The following is an 18,930-nucleotide window of genomic DNA, read 5'->3' as shown; positions in this document are numbered from 1 at the left end:
TGAAAATTGCTGTAAGTAGAAAGTGTCTATAAGGAATTTAACAATAAAGACATTTGATGAAAAAAGCAAGGATAAACAAAATGGCATTTTAGAAATCAGAATGAAATTTAAATTTATGGATTATGTATTTATTTATAGTTAGTTAGTTAGTTAAAAAGAAGGAAAAATGATAAAATAAAAATCAAACACAAATATTAGTTCATGATTGTTAATTCTATTATTTATTTTTTTTATTATTTAACAAATGGTGGTTGTTAGTTAATTTTATGATTTGAAGTTTTTGAAATAGTAAATATGAGTGAATGAGTTTTCTGTGAGCTATAAATAAATATACTTAGTTAGTATTTTGTTACTTGATTTATATCAATCAATCAATTAAGTAAGTACTATGATAAAAACTTCTCAATTTAAATTGTAATTAATTAATTTAATACTAGCTAATACTAAATCAAATAATTTCATCTTCTTCATTATCGTCTAAGAGGTTAACTATGTTCTAGTTTGGCTATTCATTATTTGTATTATTTTGTTAAACAGGAGGAGAAGTAAAAGAGTTGTTCTCACTGAAATCTAGTAAATCAGGTTCGTTATTTGGGTTATTATTGCTATTATTACCAAATTCTTGCTAATCAGAAATTAAATTTGGAGCATTAACATTATTTCCAATATTGTTATTTTAGCTCTCATTTAAAGTAGTTTTAAGTTCTTATATTTTCTATTCATATTCTTATTTCATTTCCTATAAAATTTAGTTATATTTACAAAGCTCTTCCTCTCTAACTTGTTAAATTTACATTTTATATGCCTCATCTAATAGTTATATATTTTTTTCTAACTTTTCTTTTACCATTTTCATTTCAATGTTTCTTTCACGTTCAATCTATGATTTAAGTTCAATCATTTCTTGCTTTTTATTTTCCTCAATTTGTTTCAACTTTGAGCGATAAGACTTTTTAATGTTTTAGCACTTCTAAGTATATTCAAGTTGATAGTTTTCTTAATATTACTTATTAATTTTGTCCCTATATTCTTGACTTTATGCGTAAAGTGAGTTCACCTAATCCTCAAGATCTAAATTCTCTCCTTCTAAGTTCGATATTTTTATATTCTTTTCTACTATTTATCTTTTTAGATCCTATATTTATTCATGTAAGTCAGAGCTTTCTACTTTAATACCTAATTCTGAGCTATTTTCATCATCATGAATTTAGTTTGAAAAAGCCTTAAACTATTTATTAGGAGTTATTTCAGGGCTTTAGCTCTACTTAATTCTAATTTTAAACAAAATATTCATATTAAAAATTAATTTAATAATCTATTTATTTATTTACTTATTTATTTATTTAATTAATTCGGTTTTGCCTTTTAAATGAAATAAAAAATTAAAAATTTACGGTTAGAAATCTTCTGATTCAATAGATTTAACATTTTCTGAATTATTTGTTTCTTTAAGACCTGATTAATCCTCATCTTTTTCTGTGACGGCTTGATTGTAAGCCTAGCTTATTAATTGCTAGGCTTATGAATTAAGGAGAGATTTTAGCAAATCATATTCTTTTCTCATGTTTTCTAATTAATTTTTTAGCTCTTGAATTGCTTCATTATGGGATTTTTCGAGTTCTTCCTTTTCTTGATCTGCTTTTTCTTTTTAGACTACCATTTCTTTTAATTTAGTTTGAATTTCAGCTAATTCTTAATCAGAATTATTTGAAGAGCTGCTATTTTTTTAATTTTTGAGCTTTTCTATTTCCTCTTTTAAATTATATGATTCTTCATTAAGTGAATCATATTATGAATAGAGATCTGAGTACTCCTCATTCTTTCTCATCAATAACTTTTTGTAATACTCATCATTTCTCTCCATTTGCTTATTAAATTCTTCCTCTCTATCTGCCATCTTGACTCCATAAGCTCTACATTCTTCCATCAGCTAATTGGCTCTTTCTTCATTAAAGGTGCATTATTCTTAAAGTTCCTAAATTTTTTCTTTCTAAGACTCTATTAATTCATTCAAATCTTTATTTTTCTAATTATCTTCTTCATTTTCATTTGAATTTGATTCTCCACTGCCGCTGGAATTAGCTGTTTAAATTTTTTCTTTTAATTAATTTATTTCTTGTTCTAAGCATAAAATCTGTTCATCTTTTTAACTTAATTGATTCTCTAATTACTCTGTTTTTTCTGTTTGTGGATTAAGCTCTCCTATTTAATTTTTGAAGTTGTTTAGCTCATCTACTTATTACTAAAGTTGCTCATTCAAACTATTTAAATTAGCTATCTGCTTTTCATATTACTCCTTTTCGCTTAAGTATGTATTAATGCTGTCTTATAAAGCTGTTAAGTTGTTTTCTTTTTCTTAAGCATGTTCGCTCAAAATTAAAATCTGCTCTTTAAGCATCTGAATAGTTTGGTTTACTTCCTCTTCTTTAAAAATATTTTCTTCGTTTGTTGAAGAAGTAGTTTCGTTTCTTTGCATACTCATTATCTACAATTCTGATTCATTTGGACTGCTGTTATGGTTGCCTTCTAAGAGTTTTTATTGAGTTTTTTGCAATTATTTCTCCAAATCACTTATTTACTCAACATATTGATAAATAAGTTGATCTTTCTGTTGAATTTCTTCTTTTAGTAGCTTTTTATCTTCAGTAAGAGATTCAATCTCATTAATTTTGGATTCTACATCAGAATCTACAGCTTCGCTATCATTACGAGCAGATGACTATTCGTTTCTTAGCTATCTCTGAGTTTCTTATAATACAAGCTCCTGACGCTTTAGCTATTCGTTTAGCTAGTTTATTTTTTCTATTTACTTTTAATTCTCTTAATAGAGTGTAACTTTTTGAGCAGACAAATCATTAATTTGTAATTATGACTCATTCTATACAATCTTTTGCTCTTCTTCTAAAACTTAAATTCTCGTCTAAAGGGTTCTAGTTTCTGTCTCTATTCTGTATTAAATTTCTTTATATTTCTATTCACTATGCTTTAGACTCTCTCTGTACTATCTTTTCTTCTCTTTGTAATGATTTAGCTTTTGATTTAATACATTTTCTTTTAAAGAAGCTTAACTTTTAAGCTCCTCTAAAGCTTTTTACAAGCTCTTGATTAAATCTTCTTTCTCTGGGCTTGATGCAATACCATTTTAGTAGCTTGAATTATCTTGCTCGCTAATGCTTTAGCTCTGTAATGTATTATCAGCTTCTATTTTTTGTTCAAAGTTTATTTTTTATTATTTTTCTTTTTCTTAATTTTCAATTTTTTCATTAGGGAGATTAATTTGCTATTCTAAGACATTTTCATTATCTTCACGTTCAAGTTCAGGAGCTATTTTTATAGAAATATTTAATTTAACATTTATAAAATAATTTTTTTTGATAATTAAAATAATAAAAATTCCACATTTTATTTGAAATTATTTAGATTAATTTAAAAATCATTTAAAATAATAAAATTTATCAAGTATTATTAAATTAAATGTTATTGCAGAGTTATTTGCGAAAAACAACCAATATTGCTTTGCGCTTATGCTTCATTAAAGAAGTTGAGCATATGTTGATTTTTGATTTGATTTTTTCCAAATCAATCAATAATTTTTGTATCAAACATTTTTATTAATTATAAAATTGATTATTGAGAAATAATATTTTTAGGCTTCAACATTCTAGGTAATACAGTAATTAAAAATTTTTTTTTGGATCCTAAATTTAAAATCGAAATTTATTTTCTTTTTTTTCACAATTTTTATCTTTAAGTTTTGTATTTTAAAAAAAAAAATGTGTAAATTTCTCTTTGAAAAAATCTTCAACTAAAATTATGCAACAAGATATGCGCATTCTTTAATATAGACTTGTAATTCAAAAGAAAAGATAAAATAATTTTTTATAAAATATCTAAACAAACTATAAATATTTTTGTTTTTATTTTGATTGTTAATTAATTAAAATAAGATTTTATGAAAAAAAAATGAAATATTTAATTTACTGTTTGGTTCTGATGAACTTTATTTAGAGTAGGCATGAGTTCTTTCAGGTTATTTTTCTTTTAAAAGTTCATTTTCATCTTTTAGTTTAGCAATTTAATTCTCAAGTAGCTAGATTTTTATTGAAAAGGCTTCGTTTTAAGCAGCAAGCTCTCCACTCTAGACTTGAATTTTGTCATTTTGAGTCTTTAATTCTTCAATTTGGAACTTCAAATTATCAACTTATTCTTATTAAAGAGATTCATTTTCTTCGTTCTCTCTAATAGTAAGTAACTGCTATTCGATTTATAAGTTTAATTTATCACAAAGTTCTGAGATTTTATCATTTTATTAAATAAGCTCATCTATTCTCTGATCTTTCTCAGTCTTTTTTCTAAGCAACATATCTTTGTCTTATTGTAAGTCGTCAATTTGTGTTTTTAAATCTTCCTCTTTTGTTTTGTAATTTTCAATCTAATTTTCAAAAGTTTCAAGTTTTGTTTTCAATTCTTCTATTTCCTCCTTTTATTTCAATTATTATTCTTGAGATTATTAAACTCGCAATGACTACTCTTCAGCATTTTCCTATTATTCCTTAATTTGTTATTTGAATAAGTCAATCTAGTTATTTAATTCATTGATTTAGTTATTTAAATCTTCTTGCTGTCTATCATTGTTTACAGATGTCTTTTATTCATCTCTAAACTTCTAAGATATTTAGATATTCTTTAAAGAGCTTTCTAACTCTTCAACTTTAATTTGTAATTCAGATTCTCTTTGTTTTAATTGCTTGTTTTCATTCTAAAGCTCCTTTAATTAATCCTCTTGTTCTTGCTTTAAAAGTTTGAAATTTTTTATTTAATTTTCATTGACCTCATTTTAATTTCTGATTTTGCTAAGCTCCTTCTAATATCTGTCTGTAAGTAACTAAAGTTGATCATTTTCTTGAATTTAAAATTCTAATTTATCATTTAATTTTTTGATACTTTTCTCTTATTCTTTCTTTTCAGTATCCAAGCTTCTAATAGCAATTTACTATTCAATACTCAATTATTCAATCTATGTAAGCTTATCTTTCAGATTATTAGCACTATTATATATAAACATTAAATTAACTTTCCGAACATAAAAATAAACTCCATAATTTTATACTTCACTTTAAAAATTGTAAAGCGTTATTTTTAACAATAAATTTATATTTTTTAAATAATCAAATAAAATAAATCTCATTCATTTATTTTAAAATAATTGAAAAAATTTCAAAAAAGAAAAACGTTCATTTATATTTTTGGTAGTGTTTTTTCAATTTTATCATTTAAAAAATAAAATTAAAATGTAAATTAAACAATGTTTTAAGTTATTTGATGATAAATTTTGGTCTAAAATATTTTAAATAATTTTCATTCAATAATATAAAATAAATTTTAACTTTTATTCCCTCAAATAAATGTTAAAAAAAATTAATTTCTTTTTTATTTTTTAGATTTTTCTTAAGGAAATTAAATCATATTTGTATTAATTTAATTGTCTTTGTTTTTCGAAAAATTTATAACTCCTATTTAAAGGTCTAAAATAAAATAGATTAAATAAAATGTTTACTTCTTTCCTAATTCTGCAATAAGTTCCTCTTTTTGTTGCAAAAGCTAAGCATATTCATATTCTCTTTATTACTAATTTTGTCTATTCTCTTTGCTGATTTTATCTTCCAAAGCTTTTTGGGTGATTGTTTCAAATTCTTATTACTATTGCTTGATGTTATCCCTCTCTTCTACTGCTTACTTGTAGAATGATAAAATATTTTAATATTCAGACTATAATTTAGTGTGCTCCTCATTGAATTGTTAAGTCATTTTTTAGAATTCTTAGTTATCCTATTCTAAAATAAGCTTATTTTCATTCAATTTAGATATCTCCTCTTCCTACTTTTAAATCTACTATTATAAAGAGGTAATGCTATTTTAGCATTCGGAAAGCTTTTATTCTAGCTCCTCTACTTAGTTTTCAAGAGAAGTCTTCTATTCTGTCAATTATTAATTCAAAACTTCTACTTCAGATTCTTCTTCATTTTTATTTGCTTTCTTCAACTACTCTATTTCTTAGTTAAATTCAATTTGCCTTCTTTCTAACTCTTTTTGTTAGGTATCTAATTTTTCTTGTAAAGATTAAACTTCTTACTCTAATTCAGATAATTTTTATTTGTATTCAACAATTTCCTAATTTTATTCTACAAGCTACTCTTTCAAGCTCTCTTTTTCTTCTGAGTCATCTTTTTAATTTGATTTCTTTAGTTCCTATATTTCTAAATCGAATTCTTGTTATTTTTTTTCTAAATCTTGCTATTAGCTTTCCAATTTTTCTTATAGAGCTTTAACTTCTTCCTCTAAAAGTTAAATTTTTTGTTTGTCTTCAGTTATTTCAGATTCTTGTTGCTGAATTTTCTCTTAGAACTCTTCTATTTGAATCTCTAACTATAATTTAGAATCTTCTTCTTCTACTTATTTTCCTTCACACTTTTCTTTTTCTTGTTTTTAGGATTTCTAATTTATGGGAGAGACTGAAGACTCAAGCGAAGAACAAACTTCTTCAATTTTTTCCTCCTTTTCTTAAAGATTCTTCAATTGTTTCTCATATTGTTCGATAAGATTTTCAAGTTCATTTATTTTAACTTCTTTTAGATGTTCTAATTCTTCAAATTATTGCTTTCTTATATCGAAATCTTCTAACTCAACCTTCTATTAGTGAATTTGAGCTTACTATGAGTAGATCTACTTGCTTAATGCTTAAATTTCTTTGATATAATCATTGTTAGATTCGCTTAGCTACTAGATTTCTAACTCATTTTAAACCTTGTCTTTTTAACTTTGCTCAAGCTAGTCATCTTTTTCATCTATTTGTCTTTGCATGTCCTGAATCAATTACTTGAGGTTTTCAATTTAAATGTTGTTTTGCTTAATTTGACTTTTAAGTTCTTCTTATTATTCATCTTGCAACCTTTTACATTCATTTAACTCTTATTCTTGCAACTTATTCTACTTCTTCATGCTGATTACAGATTCTTCTAGCTCTTCTATCTTATTAACTAATTTATCCTTTTCAGAAGAAGATTCGTATTTCTCAGCATTCATTTGAATGATCTCTTACTGCTTTTAGAGTAAAATGAAATCTTTGTCACTCAACTACGACTCCAGTTCTTCAATATGTTTCTTCAGGCTTTCAATGATCTCCTTTTATTCGCTGCCTTCTAACATAACTTGTTAATCAGTGTCTAAATTCATTCTGAATCTATCAAATTCTTCAGTTTTTAATTATAAATTCTCTTCAGCTACTTCTTTCAAGTGTTAAAGATCACTCTTTTGACTAAGTAAACTTTAAATTTATTTCTGCTACTCTTCTATTTTTTAATTTAAAATATTTAATTCTTATTTCTGAGAATCACTATTTTGTTTGAAAAGTGTAATAGCACTCACAGTTTCCTCGTTTTCTCTACCTGCTTACTCGAGCTGCTATTTAAGGTCATCTACTTCTTACTAAAGTTGCTCAATATTTTCTCTAAGCTTGGCATCATTCTTTTCAAAATTAAATATTTCGCTAGTAAGCTCATTATTAGTAGTTTCTAGCTCTTTGATCTTTATTATTAATGCTTAATTTTCTTGAACATATTTTTATGTACTGCCTTAGTTAGCAGTTTAAACATCAAGATCTTCAGTGATTCTTTCAATTTAATTCTTCAAGTGCTCAACTTCTTTTTATGATGACTAATTTTATTTTTATAAGCTTTCTATTATCTTTTTAGCCTGCTAGTAGTCTTCAAGAACTTTTCTATATTGTGCTTAATAGAATTAAGATTATTCAGCTTATTCCTTGTTATTGTTGCTCTATTAAAGAGCACTCTAAACTTCCTATTCTAATTTATTTGCAAAGGTAGCATTTAATTCAGCCTCAATCTAGATTGTTTTTTATTCAAGTATCTTTAAAATCTCTTAATCCCTTAATTCACTTTACTATTACAAATGATCTAAATGTTATTGTTGCTATTCAGCCAATTAAGTATTTAAAACTTGTACTTGATCTTCTAGCTAGGTTATTTTTTCTTCTAATTCTTTAATGTAATCATTTTATGCTCTATAATTACATTCTAACCCAAATATATCCTGTCTTTGCTGTTCAATAATTTAATCTTTAGCTTCTAATTAAAGAGTTGCTAAAGGATTCTAAGTACCACTAGCACTTTTTACCATTTATTTAGAATTTTAAGAATCTGCTAGTTATTTTTTAAGCTCATTAGACTTCTCTTCAATAGAAAAAATGTAATCCTAATACTTCTCCTTAAGTTCTTCTATTTCCTAGTCGTATTTACTTTTTAAATTATGCATCTCTTGTTTTAATAGATTGTTTTCATGCTCAAAGCTTTGTATATTTTACTAATCTTGTTTCATAAGCTTATTGTACTTATCGTTGCTTCCTCTATTTTATCAATTATTTATTTAAATTTAATTTAAATGAACAAATTAAGCATAGAAATTAATTAAAAATATTAAATTTTCTTTTGAAATTAATAAAATTGTTTTGAATTAATTTCGAATTCAATCTAAAAATTCATTTTCATTTTATTAGAAGGAATTTAAAAAATAATTTCTTTAAGCTTCAATTGAAAAATGAATTAAGATTAAATGATAACCTTGTTTGAAGAGAGAGCTAGTTTTTGAGCATAATATTTTCGCTTTACAAGCTTTGATTGCTTTGAAGTGCCTGGCTCAATTTTTCTTTCAATTGTTTGTGAGTTTAGTTGCTTTACTCAATTTCCAATTCAAGTTGTTTCTTTTTATCCAAGAAAATTGACTTTAAATTGGTTAACTATTTATTCAAGAAATCCAAATCAGAATTATTAGTTTATTAGTTCTTGAGATTTCCTAATTCTTGCTTAACATTAGATAATTCCTTTTAATACAATTCAATTTCTTATTGATATTTCTCAATTTTGTTAGCTGCTTGCTAGCTGTTCTATAATAATAAATCTTCTTAATACATTTTATCATTATTTAATTTTCCTGCTGATATTTAAGAGTTTTCTTAAGAACTATTAAAATTTTCAAAGCTTTTCTTTTACATGCTGTTGCTTCTTGCTCCAACTCCATCAGATTCTTTACTAATTGAATTCTTTCTTGGTGTGTGGCTTTCGCTAAAGCTCATTTACAATCTACCGCCTTTATGTGAACTCGCTACTTAATTCAAAAAAAATTTCTTAATTTTACTGTAACAAATTATATTTTTTTTATATAAATTGATAAAAATTAAAATAAAAAATGTTATTAATTTTGAAGAACATTAACAAATATAATTTACACTGCTCATAACGTTAGGCTTATTATTTAAATTAATCTAGCTGTTTCTTATGCCTCATTTCAAGCTATTCTAAAGGTATAGTATTATTTGGAATATTTTATTTTAGCAAATGGTTTAATGCTTAATCTAAAGAGTCCTTTTTCTGATGGTTAGCTTGGATATTTGACTAAGGAATTATAGGCTAGTATTTATTATTGTAAGTAACAAATTAAAGAGTTTTAGGAATGTTTTAAAAGCTCTCTTATGGAGATTAGTGGGCACTCAAATTTCTTGTTTGTACTGGACTAGTAAAACTATTATTTTTATTCACTACTTCTGTGCCATAATGACTATGCAAACTATAATTTTATTGTTTTATTTCTGACGGACTATGACTACTGAGATAATTCTAAAATATTTATTTATAAATTTAATTTGCATTTTTAATAATATTTAATTACATTAACAGGTATATTCGTTTGTGGTTGATTAAGTTGCTGCTCTTAATTCTTTTTTACATGCAATTTCTAGTTGAAGTTCTAAAAATTTCTATCAGTAATTAACTTTTAATAAAAAGTTTCTTTGGCCTTCTATTATTAAGCAGGGAAAAGAGGCGCATTATCATATACTTACATCTAATTTGGTAATACCCTTCCGTATCTGTATGCTTATTCTTGCTTTACTTATTTATACCCGATAGTATTGTTGTTAGACAAAACATTTTATGGGGAATTTAATTAATTTTGCTATTATAAATGCTGATTTTGCTCTTGTTTTATCAGCAATTACTACTGCTGTTACTACATATTTTAGACCATCAAGTTAGACTAAGCAACTAAAGCAGCATAATGTTATAACTACTATTAATTCTTTGTCTACTGGGATTGTTACGGCTGCTACTATTACTAAGTAACGTTGCTATTGTATCCACTTTTTACAGCGCTCATTGGAGATGCTGTCTAAGAGTAAGTATATTTCTATTTAATAAAATATGATATAATTATATAATCAATTGTATGTTTGTTAATTTTATAGACTGAAATAACTAAATAATAAATATTATTTATTTGGTGGTTTAATAAAAAATCCTATCTTCATTTGCTCACAATAATTTTTAAAAATCTTATGCTCGTTATTTATTTATTTACTTATTAACTTAACAAATAATCTAAAATGTATTTGCATTTTTGTTTAATTAATTTTAATTTAAGAAATTACATTTCCACTACTACTGTTTGAAGGGTGCTGAATTTACTGAGGTTTACTTTTATTTGTTTCTGCTTGCATTTGCTTTAATAACTCTATGTTTACAGCATCTTAATATTTAATCGTAGTCATAGGAATATTATGATGGGCTTTTTGCTCAGATATCTAATTTACTTTATAATTTATCTGAGTATTGCTATTGTTGCTACTGTTGCTTGTGTTAGAGTTTGGGAAGAGAGCTTAAAAACGATTGTCTGCTGCTGTATTTATTGGCTAAGATGAATTTCTACCTGACCTATTTATTTTATTTATTTGCATATTTGTAATATTTAAGCTTAACTTGTTTGTAAATTTTCAGAAAATATATCAATTGCATCTTTAAAAAAGCAAATGAAATAAATTGATCATATTAATTAATTACGAATCCCTGCTTTTAAGGTAGTTATTAACTTTTGATTATGCTGACTTTTTTAATTCTGAAAGAATTTTATTGGAAATGACATCAGTTAGTTATTTTTGCTAGTAATTAGTATGCCCATTGCTTTAATCTTGAATTTAGTAATTTTTTGGAGCACTCTAAATATTTGTTTCGCTACTTGGATGCTACTGCTAATATTATGCTGAATAACTATCGTATTTATGTAAGCTCTATTCCTATTTATATTTTAATGTTTTTGAATTTGAATTCATTTTTATTTCTTTATTAAGCAAGCAAAAAAGTAAAGAAAGAAATCACTACACTCCAAAATCAAATAAAAGAGAACTAATTAATTCAACAGAAATAAAAAACTATATCGATAACTCGATACACTAACTTTATTTAGATAATCTAATTATTTACCTGAACAATATCGCTTTGCTTAAACTAATTTGTGAATCCAGGCTTCTTCAGCTTCTCGTTGTTAGACCACATTTCTGCTCTCATCTTTTCCAAGTAAGAATTTTACTCTTTTTATTTATTTGAAAAATACATTCATTTGTGAACATGTAAAGTAATAGCTAAGCTAATCTATTAATGAAATATTTAAAAAAGATCTTTACTAGTGGCTGGAGTTGGCGAGTATCTAGACTTGGCAATTTAAACCTATGATTGAATTAGTTGTTATTTGAATGATATTAAGATTTATTTAGCTTTATTTGAAATATTTAATGTTACCTTTTAGCTTTATGGAGGCAAATCCATCGTGTGTTTTTTTCAAAATAAAGAAAAAAGAATGAGTAGAAAATTGAAATTGAAAAGAGAAAAATATATGAATTGTCAATAATTTCTTTATTTCTTTATTAACAATTAATTTCTAATTTAATTTTTTGATTTATTTGCTTAATTATTACAATTAATTGTTTCTTGATTAATTATCTATGCCTTTGATAATTAGATTGAATATTATCGATATCTATTTACTTACTTGATAAACCTTATTGTTTTGCTTTGTTTTTTGTTTGTTTGTTTGTTTATTTGATTGCAAGCTTGCTTGCTTGATTGTTTGTTGGTTAAGTTACTGAAAAATTTAATTATTATTTTGAATTTATTTTTTATTATCACTTATTTTTTATTTAATAAATTTGATTTGAATAAACAAACTAAACATTAATTGCTCAGTATTTCTTTCTTTTCTTGCTTTAATTTATATTTTTTTAAATCACCTGTTAATTAATCTCTTCATTTTTTGTATTTTATTTATTTTTATTTACAATCTTATTTGGTTGGAATTTATTTATATATGTTTCTGTTTTTACTACTTCCACTACTTCTTATGCCAAGAAAATATCAAACATTTTACAAATGATATATGCAAGTATCAACAACCATTTTTAAAAATACAAATAAATAAATCACTATGGAATCTAATCTTATAAGTTATTTATTTAAAATATTAATCATTAATTTTTAATATAAAATTTAAATTTATTCATAAAAATTTTTACTTTTGTTAAATTAAAATAAATAAATAAAAATGAATAATTTAATTTCTTCTCTTAAATATACAAAAAGTTTACTTATTACTTGAAATTAAAAGAAATAAGTTTTATAGTAGTTTTTTTTAAAAAAATAAATTTTGTATTAAAAAAATAATATCAGCGTTAAATTTAAATAATAGATTTTATCTTTATAAGAATGATAGATTTATAATTTATTTTTAAAATATAATATTTTAATTGATTGTGTTATTCAAAATATTGAATGATTATGCATGCTACTTTAATAAAATTATCTTTATTTTAATTAGCTTTTAATTTGAGTTTGCAACTTAAGTAGACTCTTTAGTAAAAATCTTCAGTTTAATATCTAGCCAATAGAGTCTATCTATAGATTTATAGCTGGTAAATATATTTATTTGTTGTTTTTTTTAAATTAGATTTTTATTGTTATTCAGATGGAAGGTATAAATAATAAATAGGTATTATAAAATAAACAAAAAGAAACTAAATGGACTCACTTCATTAGCTTGCCTCTCACAAAGCCACATTTAGTAGAAGCTTATAAAAAGCTGAAATCTGAAATAACATCAGATGATCCTGATCTTGAACCATTCTTTCTAGGAAGTTCTAAAGCACATATAACTCTTAATATGTTAGAATTAAATGAAGAATAAGTAGAAAAAATTCAAAAGATTTTACCTCTACTTCATAATAAATTACCAAAATTTAATATTACTTTCAAAGGATGGGGTTATTTCGGAAAGAAACCTGAAAAATCGAAATATTTGTATTTAAAAATAAGCAATGGATTGTAAGAGATAAACGATTTGTGCAACAAAATAACAGCGTTTTTAGTAGAACATGATATATTGAATCCTTAAAAACAAAATTTGCATAATATTAAATTAATTGGTGAATATCCTAATTAAAAATATCAGTTATAAACTGTTCATGCCACGTTCATGAAATCGAGGACAAAAGATACTTTTGATTGTTCTGAAATTATAAATAAATATTCAGATTTTGAAATTAGTGGTATTGATATTAACCAGCTGCATTGCAGCATTATCTAACCTTAAAATGCTGATCTTTATTATAATTCTCTTTGTGTTATAAATTTAATATGACACAATAAATTTTAAATAAATACAAAATATTTTATTCAAAAACTAAAAAAAGATTTTTGCATAAATAAACACAATAGTAATGTATGTTAAATTCCTTAGAAGTTGTATTAAAAGTTATCAAAGAATTTATCATATTTAATTATTTAAATTAATTAATTATTCCTTTTTATCTTAAATAACTAACTTTGTTTTTGTGGAGATTTTAAGTTAAGTATTTATAAAATAGACTATAATAGAGAACAAAGTAAAAATAAAAAAAGATATTTATTTTCATTTTAAAAAATTACTTAAAAATTATCTTAAACCTTTTAATTTAAAAACTAATAAAATCAATTTATTACAAATTTATCAAAAAAACATATTAATTAAATTATTTATTTTAGTTAATTTATTACACAAACAAATTTATAATTAACTATTAAAAAGTATTATTCTGAATTATATTTAAATAATTTAGAATATTTAGGTATATAATCTAATTGTTGTTAATTTTTATTGGCATGTGAGTATATTATTTTTAAAACATACCTTGATTGAATAAAATTTAAAAAAAATTTTTTTTTTTTCATTCTATAAACAAACATATTTATGTTAATTATTATTAATTTTATCATGTTATTAAAAATACATAAATACCATCACCTCTAAATTAATTCTCTTATTCATATTATAAATTTTTTTAAAAATTAATAAAAAAGTGTTATTAATCCATCCATCATCTTAGTAGTTTATTTTATATCAATAATAAATTAAATATATATTTTATTTGATTCAATATGTATCCTTATTTACTATAAAGAGTAAATTTAACTTTAATAATACCTATGTATATTATATAATTAATAAATTAGTTAATTTTTAAATAACTTTATATTAGTTAAAATGATAAAATCGTTAAAATATTTTTTTCAATAACAACCAAATGAATAAAAAATTATCTTATTTTTACAATTAAAATGCATGCTTTTTTTTTCTGATTAATTTATGTAAATAAAAAAAAATATAGATCCAAAGTTTTATTGTAAAAAAATGTATTATAAATTTAAGTAGAATTAATTCAATTTAATTTAAAATGATTTAATTAATATCTTATAATTACTTTTACAAATTCAGTTGATATCTTGCAAATTCTTTCATTTTTTGAAAGGTAGAGTTCAAAAATTTAAATGATAATATAAGCACATATCAATAAGTTCTTGTTTTACTATTTCTTTTATAAAATATAGAAAAATAAATAAATAAATAAATGAATAATAAAATAAAAAATATTGATTGATTGAGTAATTTTAATTAAATTATTAATGAGAGGAAAAAAAATTTTTGAATACTTATTTAATTAATCTTATTGTTAATTAAAAATTAAAATAAAATAAATTTGAAAATAAGAAAATTAAAAAATGTAATAATAAATAAGCTATTATAGAGAATTGTAAGATGTAAAATATTTAATTATTGAAATTATAATAAAATTAATTTAATTTTTATTAAATAAAAGTTTATTTCTTAGAATAATAGCAATGAAAAAGCAATCAACTTAAACTTAAAGTAAAAAATTTACAATTAATAATTTCATTTTAAAAATCGAAAAATTATTAAAATCTATTCTATATTTAATTAGATTTAAAAACATAAATGATGAAAGTATTGAAAAGTTAAGCTCAACTTTGAAATAAAATCTATAACTAACTACTTTAATATTAGATCTTTAGTAAAAAACAACAATTTATTTTATCAAAACAAAATAAATTAATTAATTTTTAATAATATTTTTACTCGAAAAAATCTTTTATGTTTTTTAAATAATTTGTTTTAATTTAAATTAGTTAAAAAAAAAATTTTTTTAATATCTGTAGCAAGCAAACAAACAAACACCTTATGAATTTTTTAAAAGCAATTATTTAAAACTAACACCTGATTTATTAATAAAAAATAAATTTAAAAAGAAATATTGACATGAGTGATTAGGAAGCATCTAATTTGTTCTCAGGATTAAGAGAGTGTATAAATCTGTAATATTTGTCAATTTTTGTTGAGTAATATTTTAAATTAAAATTATATCAATATAAATAAAAAACTTATTATTTATTATTATTTTTTTAATCTTTATTTTATAAAATATTATTTATTAATTTATTATTTATATTTTAATTATAAATATTTATAAAATAGCATTGGCTTAAAGGGTTCTTTGAGCTTAGCAAATAGTTTATAATGCCTTAAAAATATAAAGTATTTATAAATAAGTATTGGGTAAAATAAAAAAACAACTTAAATATGTTTAATTATTTTTGAACTTACATAATCAAAGATAACATAAAATGGATTCGAATTAGATCTTCATGATAGGACTAGCTTTGAGAAAATGTTAAAATCTAATAAATCTCTTTTTTTAAATTAGGTAACTAATTATTAACTAAAAAATAAATAATTAAGTCTTTATTTTAAAATAAAATAGAATGGATTAGTTTATGCTTTTTAAGTTTAGGAAATTTATTGTAAAATCAAAAAGACTCGTAAAGATTTAGCTAGTCGAATATTGATTTATTTATTTGTTTGTTTATTTATTTATTTAGTTTGATACAGATTAAATAAATTTTAAATAATTTTTTTAAAGATTAAAATATTTCATTTTGTAAATTTTTATAGCTAGCTAGCTTGATTACTAAAACAATGCAGTAAAAATATTTTTGGTTTAAACAAAAATAAATAATTTATTAAATTGTATACACATAAACCACTCCCTCTTAGCTAATTTATTTATTTAATGCTTTATGATCATTAAAATCATCTAATAAATATATTAATCATTATACAGTTTAACTAATTGATGAGAGTTTATATTTGGTCTTTTTAAAGCAATATAAGTTAATAAAAGGAATAGAGCAAATTCACAAAAATACAAATAAATAAATTAAAATTATATTGTTTAATAAGATTTATCATTATCAATCGAATGATTAAGCAAGCATCCAACTCTAAACTAAATCGTAATACGTTAAGGTATCTATCAACTGGCTGAGGTGTTTATTATGAGCATACATAAATGTATTTAGATTAAATATATTGTAAACTATTTACTTTAAATTTATTAGTCATATATATTAATATTAGTTAATAAACTTTATATAATAGTAATTCTATTTATTATATCTTTATTTAAATATAAATAAATTTGAATTTCATTAAGTAAGTAGGGTACTTAATCTAATGATCATATAGATAGATTCAATTAATATAAATAGTTGGTATAAGATAATCAATTAATAAAAGCCAGTGTTACTGTAAACAAAAAAATTATAAAGACAAAATAATAAAATGATAGCTTATGTATGAGCTAAACTCTAATTCTTTTATTTTATAATTATTTTTAAAATAAAATAATTTTAAAAATGTGTTACTTCTAGGAATCGAACCCAGATCTGCAGATTGGACCCAGCCGTCTTTACCATTAGACCAAAGTAACAATGTCATGATTTATTCTTTGAAATAATATTTATTTTTAATATTAATATAATTATTTAAGTGGATCTCTCACTAATTCAAACATTTACTTAAATGTCTTAATAATTAAACAAGTTTCCTTAAAAAATTGAATCAATTTAAAAGATAATTAAATGATAAAATTCAAAATTATATTAATAAAATGAATAGATTTGTTCAATTTATCTTTTGAAATTAAGAGTGTATTATTATACTTATCTATAATAGCTACTAGTTGTGCTTGCTAGAGTAGAATGTTAAAAATTAAATTATTCAACTAATAAATATTTGGTAAATTATTATCTATTTTACAATTTTTGATATTAAAGATTTTTAATCTATTGAAAATTAATGTGTCTATTACAAAAAATACTGTATACGTACATACTTACTTGCCAATAAATATTATTTTAATTCCATTTTGTAATGTTAATATAATCAAACTCTAAAAATTTTTTCATCAGGCATTAATATAAAAGCTTTAATTAATAAAAATTGAAAATAAACAAAATATTATAAATAAAAAAATTTTATTTCGACTAATAAATTAAAAATTAATTAGGACAAGACATGAATATTTAACACTTACCCTCTAATTTTAATATTTTACATCTACCTTCAAACATTCACATAATATATTTTAAAGAATATTTTTTTTGGAGGAGGAAGATAATAGTAAGACAATTTAAGTAGGGTTTAGAGTAGTTTTTTATCTTTGAAATTAGACCTAAATAATTATGAGTATTATTTCATTATAATATAAGATATATTTAATTATTATTTATTTTCTATTCTAAAAAAATTTAATAATATTATAATTTTTTTTAATAAGTATCAATGATTAAAGTAAATTATTAATTTTTTAGACTATGTAAATTAAAATTCTGAAATAAAGATTTATTTATTGATTTAATTATTTAAAACAAAGTATTTTGTAATAAAATTAATTTATTGATAAACATTTTATTTTCAAAAAGTGTTACTTCTAGGAGTCGAACCCAGATTTACAGATTAGAAGTCCGCCGTCTTTGCCGTTAGACCAAAGTAACTTTGTATCATAATATATCCAATAATGATTAATAAACTATATTCTTTTTGAAAGCATATATATAATAGACACATATAATGATTAATTATGTTTTAATTTATTATTTATAAATAAATTGTAAATTACATAATATTTATTCAAAAAAATTTTAATAATTAAGTTAATAAGAAAAAATAGATTGATTGATTGATTGATTTATAGATAGATAGATAGATATCTTTGAAAATACTTTGAATTTACAATTATTATTAAAATAAAATATATCAATTTAAAAAATTAAATAAAATAAGTTAATATTAATATTTAACTTTAATTAAATTAGCAAGGAAGAAGTAAATAAATAATATTTACTTATTTTATATAGTTAGATAGCTTCTTTCATCTTTCAAAGATTAATTTAAAGCTTTACAAAAAAATTATTATCAAATTTGAAGTATTTTTTTTAAATTAAATTATTTTTTAGTCTAAAATTTTTAAAATTGATTTAGAACTATTTTTTTAGAAAAGAAATTTAAAAGAAGCATTAATTTTATTCAATCAAAATTAAACTTTGTAAATTTATTTTAAAAATTAACTGTAAAAAAATTCATTAAATTTGTTGTTTAACTTTATATTTCACAAAAAAATTGATTTTTACTAATATATCTATCAGTTCCTGTATTTGAACTAATACCAAAATATAAAAAAAACTTTAAGAACTTTTAAATAAAGATTTAATAAAATTAATGAATGATAAAGAATGAATGAATGAGTGAACAGAAATATAACTAAACAAAGTAAATAAGCATTTTGTATTGTTAAGATTATTTATTTATAGATTTTAAGTTAAATTGATTGACATATTTAATCAAATTAAATCATCGAATAGA

At 22.1% G+C, this 18,930-nt stretch overlaps 3 protein-coding genes across 3 annotated transcripts; 2 read left to right on the top strand and 1 right to left on the bottom strand. All coding sequences in view use genetic code 6, as the record gives it.

The window, feature by feature from the left end:
• Nucleotides 1-448: 448 nt before the first annotated feature.
• TTHERM_00581650 (hypothetical protein) lies at nt 449-11,669 on the bottom strand (the record flags this gene model as incomplete). Its single annotated transcript, XM_001018906.3, has 12 exons — nt 449-1,271; nt 1,395-3,324; nt 3,982-5,048; nt 5,558-8,422; nt 8,637-9,177; nt 9,302-9,689; nt 9,742-10,257; nt 10,499-10,781; nt 10,908-11,140; nt 11,328-11,434; nt 11,528-11,570; nt 11,643-11,669. 12 exons carry the CDS (start codon nt 11,667-11,669, stop codon nt 449-451), a joined length of 8,823 nt encoding a protein of 2,940 aa, XP_001018906.2.
• Nucleotides 11,670-12,861: 1,192 nt separating this feature from the next.
• Nucleotides 12,862-13,533, top strand: TTHERM_00581640 (AKAP7 2'5' RNA ligase-like domain protein; the record flags this gene model as incomplete). Its single annotated transcript, XM_001018905.1, has 1 exon — nt 12,862-13,533. One exon carries the CDS (start codon nt 12,862-12,864, stop codon nt 13,531-13,533), a length of 672 nt encoding a protein of 223 aa, XP_001018905.1.
• Nucleotides 13,534-14,930: 1,397 nt separating this feature from the next.
• TTHERM_000581611 (transmembrane protein, putative) lies at nt 14,931-15,485 on the top strand (the record flags this gene model as incomplete). Its single annotated transcript, XM_012798326.1, has 3 exons — nt 14,931-14,969; nt 15,029-15,078; nt 15,152-15,485. The coding sequence occupies 3 exons, from the start codon at nt 14,931-14,933 to the stop codon at nt 15,483-15,485; spliced, it is 423 nt and encodes a 140-aa protein (XP_012653780.1).
• Between the last annotated feature and the right edge of the window lie 3,445 nt (nt 15,486-18,930).

Source organism: Tetrahymena thermophila (genome assembly GCF_000189635.1).
Source record: "Tetrahymena thermophila SB210 genomic scaffold scf_8254592, whole genome shotgun sequence".
Taxonomy (NCBI): domain Eukaryota; phylum Ciliophora; class Oligohymenophorea; order Hymenostomatida; family Tetrahymenidae; genus Tetrahymena; species Tetrahymena thermophila.
Note: the sequence above shows the minus strand (reverse complement) of the source record. Positions and strands in the feature narration are given on the sequence as shown.